The 15,428-nt window shown below is 42.9% G+C and overlaps 1 protein-coding gene across 1 annotated transcript in view; it reads right to left on the bottom strand.

Annotated features, from left to right (window-relative positions):
- The window catches only part of LOC132378935 (LIM domain-binding protein 3-like), a 102,146-nt gene extending 94,761 nt beyond the window's left edge, over positions 1-7,385 (bottom strand). Inside the window, exons 1-2 of the mRNA XM_059946302.1 lie at positions 7,358-7,385; positions 6,090-6,229 (exon numbers count right to left, since the gene is read on the bottom strand). Of these exons, the coding sequence (XP_059802285.1) occupies positions 6,090-6,185 (96 nt within the window). The 5' untranslated portion in view covers positions 6,186-6,229; positions 7,358-7,385. The remainder of the gene's footprint in view (positions 1-6,089; positions 6,230-7,357) is intronic.
- Between the last annotated feature and the right edge of the window lie 8,043 nt (positions 7,386-15,428).

Below are 15,428 nucleotides of genomic sequence, written 5' to 3'. Positions count from 1 at the left end.
AAGAATTTCAAGTTGTATACTATATACATTCTCTGAAATTAAATTGAACATTGAACCATTGAAAGGTCTTCTAAAGTCCTGTCCAAGAACAATTTTAGGAAGTTTATTCTTTTTCTGGATATCATCAGAAACACAAACACAACCATGATTCTCTTAAATTCACACTGGGCACTGGTGTGCACAGAAAAGTAATGTGATGATATAATTAGTCTTGGGAATTTTGCTATATATTTGTAGTCACAGAAAAGCGACGTTTTACTACTTGTAAGATGTTCAGCCTCCAAGTCCTGAAAGAGGCATTCTCACAAACTAGGGTGGGTAGAACCCATGACTTTGCCAAGCAAGTTCATGTTTGGTCAGAGAAGATGAAGAACCACTGAGGGAATTTCAGTCACCTGAAGACTCTTCTGCCAACCTTGGGGTAAAGGATGAGGCAGAGTAAAGGTCAAACCAACCAACAGGAAATTGGCATCAGCACTGATACACCAGGACGAAGAAACCACTTCAACTGTATAACACTGTAACTCTGACTTGGTTGTATTAGGATGATTACTGTCTTGCTACCAGCAAAGTAAATAACCAAGGTTAAACAACCTGCCATCATATTCAACCAAAACAGGTTAATAACTTTACAAGTGCCTGTTTCAAAAATACTGCCCAGCTTCAAACCCACTCTGTGCGGGTTTCATTGAGGTGCAATTAGCTGGCCTTTAACCAGTGAAAGATAGACAGGGTCAGTTTCTCCCTTTTTGTTGGTTGGCCCATTGTTTCAGAGCCAGCCAAGACTGGACCAACTTCAAGACAGGTGTACACTCCAGAGCTGCCGTCATTATTTCTGGAGTCGGCCATAAGTCTATGTGTTCTTGCAGGAAGTACCAAAACTAAGGCACTCAATTTTGAGTGACTAATACAAAGTAACGTCTATTTACAAGATAACATATATATGTATACCACGATTGAGCAACTGTCTGGACATGAAATACTTTTCAGAAAATAAAGAAACATTAACAATTTTCAGATATTGCTTTACTATAATAAACAGAATTACCACATTAAGTTCTCACAGGCAATGATTAATATGATACAACAGTTGTACTTTAAAGGTTCAAAGCAAATAAGAAAACAAGTGTTTGAAAGTCTAGTCATCATCATTGACCAATTTCCAAGGGTAGGTAATGGAGCTGTCCTGAGGACAGAAGTTAGTTGGAATTGGGCTCATTGCTGACCCCTTGGGTTTAGTCCTCAGCTGATAAAAACACATTGCAAGTGGTTAAGAACTTTTTGTTACACATTATTCTGGTGAGCATTGTGTTGTTAGCTGTGGAAGACGGATCACCATGGAGGTTGTTAAACCATCTCAATCCCTAATTAAACATCAATTTACGATTTTTTCAAGTCCACAGTATCTGAGTATGGATCAAAAGAATAAAAGAAACAGAAGTACATCATTTGGTCCGTCATCTCATAACATCAAAACAACAATTCATCACCAGCTCAGTGTGATCTCAGCCGCCACATCCCTTAGGTAGAGAATTCTCATCTTAGTCCTGAATGGAGATCCTTTATTTTGAGATTAAGTTAAGCCAACAGTCTGCCAGCCAAGGAGAACATCAATTCCTCATCCACACTGTCAAGCTCTTTAAGAATGGTTTACTTTTCAATGAGATCACCTCTCACCTTTCTGAACAGCATAGCCCTCATCTGCTTAATCTCTTCTCATTGGTCGAGTCCAGCATCCCACATAACAACATGTTGAAGGCTCTCCACACCTCCAAATGTATACATCCGACGTACGCCAAACAGTATTTCAGATGCCATCTCACCCAGGGCCCTGTACCATTGCAATAAGAGGCCTTCATCTTTTAAAAATCCTCTTGTAATAAAGGTCAACATACTGTTTGCCTTCCTAATTGCTTACTGTTTCTGCTTGTTAACCTCCAGTGGTTTACGTGTGAGTTCACTCAAGTTTCCCTGAGCACTGACCCTTTTCTATCTCTCCCCATTTAAAAATATCCCATCCTTCGATTTTTCCAGTTATGGATGACCTCACATTTTCCCACATCATATTTCATTTTCCATGTCCTTACTCACTTACATGTCCTCCCATATACCCCTAAAGATGTTGTGCATTCTTCTCATAGTCCACATGGTGAAGGAGCGTTGTATCGAGAAACATGGGCAGAGCACTGCTAATCCCCTCAATCAATTTACTGATATATGTTATAAACAGCCAGAGCCCCTGCACTGATCCCTGCAGCTCCCCACCAATCACAGCCTCCTGATCCAAAAACAAACCCTTTATTTCCACTCTCTGCTTTCTATCCATAAACTAATCCTTGATCCCAGTCATTACAGAACACCCAATACTGTATACAAATCTTGTTTCATAATCTTATTAGTAGTACGTTACTGAAGGCGAAATATATCACATGAACTGTTGGCCTTGCCTATTCTTCTAATTACAGTACTGCATAAAAATCTTAGGCACCCTAGATTTTTTTATATCGTTTCAGATGGTATGGCCATAACAAAGCCCTGATTTCAAAATCATTCAGGCTGTCTGGGATTACCTGGAAAGACAGAAGCAAGCGAGACAGCCAAGTCTGCAGAAGAACTATGGCAAGTTCTCTAAGATTCTTTGTCAGCCGACGTTCTGACAAAACTGCACAACAATGTACCTGAGAATTGTTGCAATTTTAAAGGCAAAGGGTGGTTGACAACAAATACTGATTTGATTTAGTTTTTACTGTTTACTGCTTTTTGTAGTAATTTTGTGATATCTACAAACTTTACATTATTTTTGAAAGGATCTTCGCTTTACAGATTTTTTTTTACATATGCCGAAGACTTTTGCACAGTGGAATTCTATTTGATATCTTTCAACCTAGTGTTTTGGAAGCTGACCACAAATATCTCCTTAGGATATAGGTCCTGGAGATCATCAGCCATTTGCTCCATTAATCTCTCAACTACTAGCTCTTTGAATGCTATTTTTCTTTGACTTGGAGTCCTGCATTACTTTCTGTAAATTTTCCCTGTGTTCTTCTGTAAATTTAGTTTTGCAGCCATTTCTTATTCGCAAATATAATTGTGGTTGTCTCAGTCTATAAGGATCCACATTAACTTTCCCTAATGTATTTCTCATCACGTACAGTAAAACTAATAATCCATGTGCCCTGTTACTCACACTCTTAAAACTACCATGTTCACTGCAGAGTTTATTATTCTGTGCAGCATCCAAAAAGTGATTTAAAATTGCGTTGAGATGGAAATAACATTTAATAATTCAGAAAATCTGCCAGACTAACACACTGTAGTGCTAGATTAACAGAGATTTATGATAGTTATAGAAACCCTTACGGTCTGTTTTTAAGTACCTTGGTAGATTACACTCACATTCTGCTTGTCTTTTCCTGTTTCCCCTCTGACACCTCACTTGGTTCTCTACCCAGATGAAGGGTCTTGACCTGAAACTTTGATTACCCATTTCCCTCTACAGATGCTGCCCGACCTACTGAGTTCCTCCAGTGTGTTGTTTGTGGCTCCTCTATTGAATTCAGACTGTCTGCTTCTTTTTTGGAAACAGTAGAAGACCTTTACTTTTGATCTAATAGTCCTTTTAATTTCTCTTGGTAACTATGGTAACTATACCAACTTTGCCTTTCTTTTTTCCAAACTACTAGCAAACCATAAAATAATTACATAAATTTAGCCACTGCTGTCGTACTGTCATCCTTTCAAAGGCAGTTTTCCAATCCACCCTGCCCGTTCACACTTCATGGTTGTGTAACAGGGCAAATAAAATTATTTACAATCTTAAGATAAAATTCTATCATAAAATAATTGGTGTTCCCTATCAAAAGGATCTCAGGAAACTTAGTAACTGAAACAGAAAAAAAGCGAGCTTACAGCTACAGCAAGCAATTGGGAAGCCAACTAAATGTTGGGCATTTATTATTTGAGATACAGCCCTTCCAACCCTTCAAGTCACATCAGCCAGCAATCCACTGATTCACCTCTAGCCTAATCAAGCTAACACTTACAGCACCTGGGGCACCCTATGCTGCTTGTATTGTCGGGAGTGTGGAGAACCTTGACTAGATTGATTCCAGGGAAGAAGGGGTTCACAATGAAAGGTTCACCCAGTTGGGCCAATGCTCAAGGCAGATGAGGATAAGAGGAAATCTTTTTGAAACATGAACAATTCTGGGGTGGAATAAGGTAACCTACAGCTATCTGGTTTGCCTTAAAATTACACCAATGTCAAAGTTGACGGCATTTAGAAAGGGGAATACATCCAATCCTTTCATAATACTCATCACCTTTCAAATATCTCTCACGTTTCTTCATGACATGGGTGGGGTGGGGATGGTGGGTGGATCTAGATGAGAGGATACGGAATTTGGGGGCATCGTTGCCTATTTCATATGGAGTGGGGAAATTTCTTCCCTCACAGGGCTGTGAATTTCTGAAATTTTCTGTCCTGGAGAGCTGTGGAGGCAATGTCAGTGAATATATTCAGAGAGGAGACTTAATGTTTGAAAAAGGGAGACAAGAGGTAGAGGGGGAGAGTGACAAAGCCATCACTGGATCACCACAATCTTACTAAATGCTGAAGCTGGTTCAAGGAGGTGAACATTCCCTCTCCTGCTTCTTGGGTTCTTCTAAACCCCTTCAATACCGAAGCATCAACTGACCAACTCATCTTTGGTCAAGTTCAAGTCAGGAATGCCTTCCAAACAGTCCAACTTTATCGTTTTTACACAATTCTTTCCATTTGGATTCAGTAGCCGAGCTGCACTTTTCAGTTCACAGTTTTAATGGTGGCTGAAAGTCAGTGTCTATGCTTCAGACTTAGCAGAATTAATCTCGGGGTTGAAGCATGGAATCTGAATTAAAGAGCAGTTTATGAAAGTGTCGGATTTCAAGAGATTCACGTTGGATGGATATATGTTTATCACTCACTAAAGTGAAGAATGCCAGAGTGGAGTATCACTGCTGGCATGTAATGGGGAAACCATCTGTCCAGACTTGCTGACTGCTGCAGGATATTCATTCGAGTATTATTTTGAGAGACGGGCTCAGAATTGTCCAAGATTAGGAGGAATTCTACCTAACTCCACAATCTGTCTCTGAAGTCGTTCCATCATCAGGGCACTCCAGCCTCCACCATCCTTGGGACTTTACAAAATAATGGTTATAAAGCATTTGATGCATTGCATGCTGTTCTGGCCTATAGGATGGATGTGGTTGCATTGGAGGGAGTGGAGAGGAGATTCACCAAGATGTTGCCTAGATTAAAGGACATCAGTTAAGGGGAGAGATTGGACAGGCTGGGCTGTTTTCCCTGGAACAAAGGGATCACCAGATAAGAGGTATATAATTTTTTTAAAAGAACGATAATTAAGCTAGATAGAATCTTTTCCCCTGGTAGGGGCATCAAAAATAAGAGGAACACACAAAATACCTGGAGGAACTCAGCAGGTCAGGCAGCACCTATAGAGGGGCATAAATAGTTGATGTTTTGTGCTAAGACCCTTCATCAGGACTCAAAGATCAAAATGAGGATGGGGTTTTAAAGCGGATCCTCATTTTTACACCTTGAGTGGATGATACTCTGTCAGAAGAGGTGGTGGAATCAGAACAATCATTACACTTAGGAGAGATTTAAATAGGCAAGGCATTGGGGGGCATACAGGTAAATGGGATAAGTGCAGATGGGTGAGAAGATTGGCATAGGTTAATTTCTATGCTGTGCAACTCTATGACACCTCAGGTTAGGTGATGAGAGATTGCAAATGTCAGTAACAGAGGCCAACATACTGCTCTTTTCAGAACTGGGAAAGAGTAACTCTATCTTCAGCCACAGAAGGAGACACTGTCTGCCTGATTTGCAAACCCAAATTCTTTGTATTCAGTGGAGTCAGACATTTCACAATAAACGAAATCCTGAGCAAATCCAAGATGCCCAAATCCAATGGTGCCTTCAGAACAGCGAAAATGAAATGTGATTTTTCTAAGCCAGCAGGTAAAAGGGCAACACCAGTTCACAGATAGAGAGGAGAAGGCAGCAGGAGACATGAACTTACTCTGGAAATGGTCAGAGGCATGTTGAAATCCTTCCCTCCTTGAAGCCTGAAGCCCCAAGGTGCAGGGCCAGTAAGCGACACATTGTACGCTGACATCTTTTGCTTTCCCACCAGCCACTGACACCGTTACTGGGAAAGACCTTTAGGGGGTGGGGACAGTGAGGGAAGAAACAGAAAAAAGATTGTGAACAAAAATTAACTTTTTTAAAAGTCCCAAAATGACTGAGTTGCCCAATGAAAGAGATTGGACTGCCACCCAAGAATAGAAACAAGTTATCTGGCAGGAACAGACCACAGGCAGAGTAAGCCATATATGGACGGTAACACAACACCCAATATGCCAGGATTGTATGACTCACATCACCAATATAGGACAGATCTTTCTAGGCTCCCCAAACCTATTCAGAAATCTTGTAAATGGAAAATAATCGTAATTAACACCGAAAGGCTGCAGAATCTTATCAACTGGCATCATATTTGATAGTTTTTGTAAATAAGATATTTCAATGCGAAATAAAGACGTTATTTTCAAAATAATTATGCGTTTGTAAATGGGATGTAATATTTGCTTGTTACAGTTTTATACATTTATTAGTTGCAAGTATGGTTTTTAATTTTGAAAATCCCGCCAAACCTTCTGTAACTTTATTTCACCAGCTACAGTGGGGCTGAGCAGCCAAACGTCCCAACTACTGCACAGGTCGACATCAGAGCGTGGAAATATTCAAATAATCCACTAAAATAAAAATCCATGTTATCGATATCAGAATTATCTCGCTGCAGGTGGGACGCACGGGCAAATAATAACTTTTAAAGCCCCGGCACATCACAAGTTTACGTAATGCACCAGTTTGCTGATTGCTTGGGATGGGGAGATGCTTGTGAGAGTTTTAATTTCATCAACAAAACGTCGAAGAAGCCGCCGGTGCGAGCGTGCAAAGCACGCGCTGGAAGTTTGCGATGGGATTAAAGAATTGTACTATAGAGCTGGGATACTAAATTTGGAAGCAAAACCAGCGTTAAACAGGTGCAACCGTCCTAAAGCCCTGTGCCTTTTTACTATTTTCAAAACCGTTTTTTTTCTGTTATTAAACAACCAGCCATTACCACAACCCGTCACCCCGACACCGTCTCCACAAACCACTCGGCAAATCAATCGGGGAGCAATAGTTTCTTAGTGCTGCATGCAAACTGCCAGCGCGTCGCTGGGCACGAAAGCCGGCGCTCCAAACAAAAAGAGTAGAAAAGCAAAGGGATGTTTTCCATACCCTGTCCCTGGTTGCTCGCCTTCGTCTGCAGAAGCGAAGCTGCCGGGTGTCAGTAAGCGCATTTATCAGCTCCGAGCCCCGGGGATGACGTCAGCTGACGGGCACTGACAGCCGGCCCGGCCGCGCGGCCTGGCCACTGGGCACTGGGCACCGGGCAGTGGGCAGTGCCGCCGGACACGGAGGCACGCTTTACGCTCGGACGTTGCGGCAGGGTCCGACCTCGCTCAGGTGTTCCGGCAGATCCTGCCTTCGGCGTTGTCATCAGTCCAATCTTTGAGTTAAATGGTTGCAAGAGTTTTTTTTATAATTGTCTTAAATGCCATGTTAGTGCAAAGTTGCGATTCGAAGGTCCTGACATTTTTGATTAACAATATCGAAATAGGGCAATACAGGCCCTTCGGCCCATGATGTTGTGCTGTCCTATACAAACCTACTCTTAAATATATTTAAAGAGTTCTTCCAAGATGAGCTTTATTTGTTACTTACGCATTGAAAAATACAGTGAAATGTGCCGTTTGCGTCAATGATGAGCGCTGTCCGAGGATGTGCTGGGGCAGCCTGCACGGCGCCAAAGTAGCACGCCCACAACTTACTCCCGTGCATTGGGAGGAAATCGGAGTGCATACTCCTTACACACAGTGGCTGGAATTGAACCCCCCCCCCCACCCCTCATCACTGGCATTGTACCCCCCCCCCACCCCTCATCACTGGCATTGTAAATTGTTATACTGTGGACCCCAATCAATTTAACCCTTCCTTCCTACGCAGCTGATGCACCATCAATAACTCTTGGAGACGCAAGGTGAGATATAGGCTTTTATTGGCTGGAAGAAAGGACAAGCAGCAACTGACCACCACACTATATCCTGGAGACTGAGGCCGGGGCTGTGTCTCCAATCGCCTTTATACCGGGGTCCGTGGGAGGAGCCACAGGAGCAGTCAGCAGAGGGGGGGGGGGATGTGTCCAGACCGGTATATGTAGTTGTAGTTCACCACAACAGCCCATAATAATCCATTTTTTCTTACAATCATAGGCATTACAAAGGGTCTCTTAAATGTACCTAATGTAGCAGTGCGAGCATTCGAGTGGAGCATGATGCTCTTCTAAGGGGTTGTCCATTAGTGGGTCCTCAAGTGGCTGTAGAGGCCAGTCTGGGATCCACATATTCTTGTGCAGTAGGGGCATGAGTAAATGGTGGTTGTGGTTAGTGGCTGGGTCTTTTGGTTGTTCAGTCTCTTGCAGCTGGTGTTCTTTCTCTGTGGCACAGCAGAGGTCGCTGCCATGTAGCGCAGCTCCCCCTTGAACAGATTTCTTCCAGGCGAGAGCAATGTCTTCTCAGTTTTCAGACGTAATGTGTAATTGCTTCAGGATTATTTTGACGTTATCTCTGTAGTGTTTCCTTTGCCTCCCAGGGGCTCGCTGATCTTCCTTCAAATGGGAGTATGGGATCTGTTAGGGGAGAAATGAGTTAGACATCTGGATAACATTGCAGTTGGAGTTGCTTTATTGTGGTGGAGGTACTGTTCGTGTTGGCCTCTTCCAGTACGCTGGTGTTAGTGCATCTGTCCTTCCAGCTGATCCTCAAAATCTTTCGTAAGGATTTTTGATGTTACTGTTCCAGGGCTTTCAGGTGCCCACTGTAGGTGCTCCATGATTCTGCTCCGTACAGTAATGTAGGAAAGATGGCTGCTCTATAGACCAAAAGTTTTATTGAGATCTGTAGCTCACGGTCTTCAAAGGCTCTTTTCCTTGGTCTTGCAGAGGTTTCATTAGCACTACTCGGGCAGTAGTTGATCTTTGAGTAGTTGTCTGCTTTTGACAAGAGAGCTGCCAAAATAGTCTACGTTTTTAAGAGTAATATTGTCAACATTTATGGAGGGCTGGATGGACAGTGGCTGATACAGAACCTGTCTTTTTTAATATTCACAACAAGCCGCAGGGCCCCATGTGCCTTGGCAAAGGCATTCAGGACACATTGGAGGTCTTCAGAGTGTGCTGTGATGGCACTTTGAAGCTCCATGATAGTGCTGGTGCTGACCTTGGTCTTGGCCTCGAACCGTTGGAGGTTGAAAAGCCTGTTGCCCATTCTATACACGAATGGGATTCCCTGTGGCAGGTCTTGGCCAACGGGGTGAAGGGTGGCAGCAATAACAATGGCAAATATCTGGGTGCAATGATACAGTCCTGTTTGGCAACTGTCTTGTCAGTAAACAGTATTTCTCTGAGGAACTTCATTGCCAGGATAAGTCAGCATTTCAACCTTTGGAGGGATACTATAGGAAAGGACAGCATTGACATCAACAACTCAAGTGGAGTATGACTTCTCACCATATATGCTGAGCAAAATCTTATGATCATAAGCACTCTCTCCGCCAGAAAAGTAAATTCAAGGCATCTTGGCAGCACTCACCGATCTAAATAGTGACATTCCATTGACTATGTCATGGTCCAAATTAGAGACTACCATGCTGTGAATATCACAAGGATTTTGATTGGCACAGAATACTGCTGGTCAGATCATTGTCTGATTCACTGCACCGTGCTCTTTGTCATATCTATGAAAGGGTTGCCTTTGTTTATGATGTATTTCCTATAATTGGTATGCTGTGAATGGTATCTTATTCATAAGAGGAGGGTTCATGAGAAGCAGTCCTGACCAGGACTAGAGAGCCTGTGTGACACTGCCACCCAACAGCACCTTTAGGCCTTGTTTGGGGAAAATCTCCAAAAGGATTATTAGGAGACTGCTGTCTGCTTAAATCCACCATCCTCAATATCAAAATCAACCTTCAATACATGTCTAGAAAACATCAGACTTTGTTTGATGATAACAACATGGAAATAGAACTAATTATCTCCAAGAAAAGGAAAACCTTTCGTGACAGGCAAAATGACATTGGCAGCAAGGCCAATAGAAAAGCTTACTTCAAAGCCAAGGCAAATGTCCAGTGCAGGGTGATGGAGCTAAAAATTCCTGGTGGACTGAGAAAGACCTGGAAATCCAAAGACTAGCAGAGTTTGGTGACATGAGAAGTTTCTTCAGTCCAAAGCAGTCAATGGTCTAAGAGCTTCTTAACCATGACAGTACAGCTGAATCACTAACCAAATCCTCCTGAGACCCGTGAGAGGAGACGCGGGGGGAAACTCCCAGTATGAAAGAGGTGCATGAGGAGATCATCAGGAGCCTGAAAAGTAACAAAGCCACTGGTCCTAACAGGCTCCCAGCAGAGATCCTTAAGGAACGTGGACAAGCACTCCTGCACCGCATACACGTACTGTCCCTGAAGGTCTAAGAGAAGGAACAACTGCCCTCAGAGCTCAGGATTGCTCTAATATTGACCATATTCATGAAGGGAGACAAGGCAGATTGTGGTCATCACAAGAGACATCTTCCTTCTGTCAACAACAGACAAATTCCTTGCATGTATCCTTGTCAACTCTCTGAATCACAATGCAGTTTCCATCAATCTAGAGGTACTGTAGACATGATATCCACAGCATACCAACTGCAGGAAATAAACAATGAACAAAGGCAACCCTTGTACTTGGCTTTCACAGACATGACAAAGGCATTTGATACAGAAGACCACCAAGCTCCCTGGTGTATACTATAAACACATGACTGCTCTGACAAGTACTTATGAATACTAAGGCTACTGCATAATGGCATGTCAGCCACAACACTCAGCAATGGTGGCACTGAATCAGAACCCTAATGTGTCTGCCTCTACCATCACCCCCAGATGTGCATTCCAGACACCAACCACTGTGAAAAAAACCTACCTCTGACGTGTCCCCTTTTCTTTCCTTCACTCACGTTAAAATGATATCCTCTGGTATTAGTCATTGCTGCCCTGAGAAAACAGGTTCTGGTTATACATATTATATACGACGCTTATTATCTTACATTTTTCTATCAGGTCACCTCTTCATCCGAAATAGAAAAGCTTTAGATTACTCAACCTTTCCTCAAAAGGCAAGTTCTCTAACCAAGGCAGCATCTAAAGTTTCTACATCCTTCCTAAAATGAGATGACCAGAACTGAACACAATGTATGAGCAAGATTGCTTCAATTTTGTTCAGGTCACAAAAGTGTCTTACATTTTTGATGCTGAAGGTCATTTTTACTCATTGCTAAATTGAGTATAAATAAAATTCAAAATACTTTAAAATAAAATAAAATCTATATTAAAAATTTAAGCCATGTAACATTTCAGTGCTTGACTGGTCAATGTGCCTGTGCTAAAGTTGTCCTATCTGTTGTATGAGACTTATGGTTTGGTATTACTTGGGATTCATCCCCACTTCTGTTGGTTGCAGTGGAAGTTCAATACCAGAGTGGATTTTGTGTGTGTGAAGCCCAGGAAAGAAATCACAAGGATGGAACCTCACAGCATCACATAGAGTGGCATATGGACTCAGGAGGTCACTCACCTTTGACTGACCCTTCTAATTCACTCTGCACCATGATTCACTCCAGGACTTATCCAACTCTATGCCCCTTTGGACTGAGTGTATTCTCTATCTCTACACTGTGACCAGCATTCCTCTTGTACTGACCCAACATCTAGACCCTCCTGATTTCCATATTTCCCTTACTACAATCCATCTCATATCCCAACATTTGCTCTCCCAACTCACAATTTTCTACCCCACATTGCTCCATGCCAAACATTACTGATCATCTAGTTTTAGGATCTACAATGTACCCAGACAGAATCACCCTATAAATGTCAATCTCAGGTGACTGGCAGCTGTGTCATGTGATCATTTGGCACATTGAGAATCATAATGATTCTGAAGAGCAGTAACTCTGAATTTTTTGTCAACTACACAGTAGTTGTCTGCTTGCTTCTTAAAGACGCAATCCTATAGATTCAGGAGTAAATGATTAGAGGTGAGGATCACAGTGAGGTTCCTCATGGAATATTTTCACTTATTTGGTTTGTTTAGGATCTTGAACCTCTGCTGTCCTTCTAGTGAAGGATCTCACAAAACCCTGCTAGGGATTCAGTTCCAATAATGATATTGGATTGGTGATATATTTCTAACCCTGTGGGTATGTGGCTGAGAGGGGAAGTACTAGATGGTGGAGTTCCTCTGTATCCACAGGTTTCAGCTGCATAAATGTTGGGAAAGTGACCAATCAAAACACATTCAAATTTAGCATGTATATGGCCCATTTGATGATGACTCAAATGATGACCTCAAGCTGTACCTCCAATATGAATTATACAATCCAACTGATTCCACAAGATGGTACGAACTCCAGACCTGCCACCAGCATCATGCCATTTTGCTTTTACACAATCTCAGTTTAGTTCAACTCGATAATATTACGCTGTTGCTTTTTCACATTTATTTACCATTTATCCATCCTAATGTTTCTCATCTCTTACATCACAGTGCAAGAACAACTGATGTAAATAATTTTTCTTCTTTTGTCCAATTCCTTATCACAACATGAGATGAATGGTCTCTGACTGTTGAAGTACATCTGAAGCGTTGCTACCGTTATAACAAAGGGAGACTCATACATGACCAGGCAGTCTGTCTTGATTGTGGGATGACATCAACTGGAGAATCTTCTCCATCTTCTTTGAAACAATGGTATGCCCGAAAGGTGAAAGAGGTATTGATTTAATGACTGAAAATAATCAGTATCTCTGACAATGCAACAATACTTCGGTACTGAATCACAAAGTCTCTTGTGTGGAGCTTGCTGAAAGTGCCTGGAAGTTCCATGCCCCTGCAGCCAAGACCCACACCTATTTGCTAATCTGTGATTCAATGCAAAGTGAACTTTGTAGGTACAGTATTTCTGATACAACATGGTGTTAGTCCCACAGCATCACCCTGGGAGACCTGTGGGTAGGTGAGAAACCTACCGACATTGTCAGGGCACCCACCATACTAAGACTACCTCACCAACACATTACCAGTTATCAGTCTGCCACGAGTATAAGGCACTCCCTGACCCTTTGATCCACAACCATAAAACCACAACGGTTTGATTCTCCTCCCTGTGGGAACATAGCCTCAGAATTCAGAGGGAATAGATTTAGGACAGAGAGAAGGAAATCTGAGGAATCAGGGAAGCAAATCTCAAAAGCAAAGCAACATTTACGCACTCTGCTTATCCTCATCCTTGTCTGGAAAAGAGGACTACCCTTTCGAATGATACTGTAAAGGAGTGGTCTTCAATTATTGCTTCAAGCCATAGTGTTGGTACTTAACTTTCAGTTTGAGAGTTTTATGGCCCTGTTGGCCTGGAATCTATTGTTTTTCTTTTCCTTTAAATCCTACAACAGTTTTCATTAAAGTCAGTGAACTGTTGACTCGCTTCAGTGTCTCTTTCTTTTGGCACTTGGGCCATATCCAAATGTTTTGACACCTCCTTTGAGGCTGTGAGTACCTGACACTCAGGATCCTCCTAAACACAGGTCAAAGGTCTATGGGCAACATCTTGAGTGAGGAGAACTAGCCAACATCATTTCAATCTCAAAAGCACCCAGTAACTTGCATGACCTTGATTGTAGCTGAAAACTAAAGAGTGGGCAATTACTGCTGGAAAAATATTTTGAGGCATTCCTTGGGGAAGCATCCTCAGTACAGCCATTCTCAGCTCAGGTCAGATTTAGGAGTTTTTGCTGATAATTGCATGACATTCAATCCAGTCACAGCTTTTCAGACTACATCCATTGCAACCAGATCTGAATAATATTCAGACACAGGCCAGTAATACACAAATAGTGATAGTAACATACAAGTGCCAGACAGCGACCAGTTCCAGCAACCACCTACCCTTAGTAGTCTAATCCCCATGCACCCCAGCAAGAACATCATAGGGTCATCACTAGAAGCCACCATCTAGATGCATGACTCACCATTTGTACCTAGCTCACACCAGCTCCAGTGAGGAATACTCTTCGCCTAGTGAATGGATGGAGCTCTCGCAGCTCTCAAGACCATTCATGACAAATGTGGTGAACTACATATACCTGTCTGGATATGCCCCCTCCACTGACTGCTCCTGTGGCTCCTCCCACGGACCCCGGTATAAAGGCGATTGGGGCCTGAGCCCTGCCTCTCAGTCTCCAGGATGTAGCATGGTGGTCAATTGCTGCTTGTTCTTTCTTCCAGTCAATAAAAGCCGATATCTCGCCTCACGTCTCAGAGAGTTATTGATGGTGCATCAACAAAGCAGCCCACTCGCTCAGTAGCCCCTTCCCGCCATGAGCGTTCATTCGCCCCTCCGTTGGAACACTGGAGCTGCAGTGGGCATCATTTACACAAGGGGATGTAGGAGCTCACAGGGAGGGCATCTGCAAAACAGTAAGCTTCATCACAAGCACAGCAGAAGGTGAATGGGAGCTCTGCTACCTGCAGCTACTCTTCCTGATTTGGAAGTGTTCATCATCACCAGCTGCAAGTCCCAGAAGACTCCACCCACCAGAAGAGTGGGAGTAACGTCACTACACTGAAAGCAGCTCACCACCATATACTTGCAGGCAACTTGAGGGCTAAGATAGTAGATGTTGACCCTGTCAGCAACATCACATAAAATAAATGACGAAGAAAAGGACTTTCTCCATTTGTAGCTCCCGTTTCTGTGGGGACACGTTTGTCATCCTTGGCCTACGACATGGTGAGACGGAGCCATGACGTTCAGCGGCAGCCCTCTGACATATTATTCCTGGTTTTGGTTTGAGTGGGAGCCTGCCCGTGTAGGGGAGCGCAGCTGTGGCACAGTGAACACATGTTGTTCACAACCAGCAGCCAGTGGGGTAAAGTTACACCTCCTCAATGAATTTCTCACTGCATCAGTAAAACAGCCAGCATAATTTGTTTTTTATTTATTGAGATATAGCGGGGAACAAGCCCTTCTGGCCCTTCGAGCTGCAATGACCTGCAATTTCCTGATATTAATCCCAGCCAAACCATGGGACAATTTACAATGGCCAATTAATCCACCAACCGGTACTACTTTGAGCTGTGGGAAGAACCAGGAGCACTGGAGGTACAGACTCGTTACAGACAGCAGCGGGAATTGAACCCAGGCCTCCTCTG

The sequence above is a fragment of the Hypanus sabinus genome, chromosome 21 (assembly GCF_030144855.1).
Source record: "Hypanus sabinus isolate sHypSab1 chromosome 21, sHypSab1.hap1, whole genome shotgun sequence".
NCBI classification, from domain to species: domain Eukaryota; kingdom Metazoa; phylum Chordata; class Chondrichthyes; order Myliobatiformes; family Dasyatidae; genus Hypanus; species Hypanus sabinus.
The sequence above is the reverse complement of the archived record's forward strand: the minus strand, read 5'-3'. Positions and strand labels throughout refer to the sequence as shown.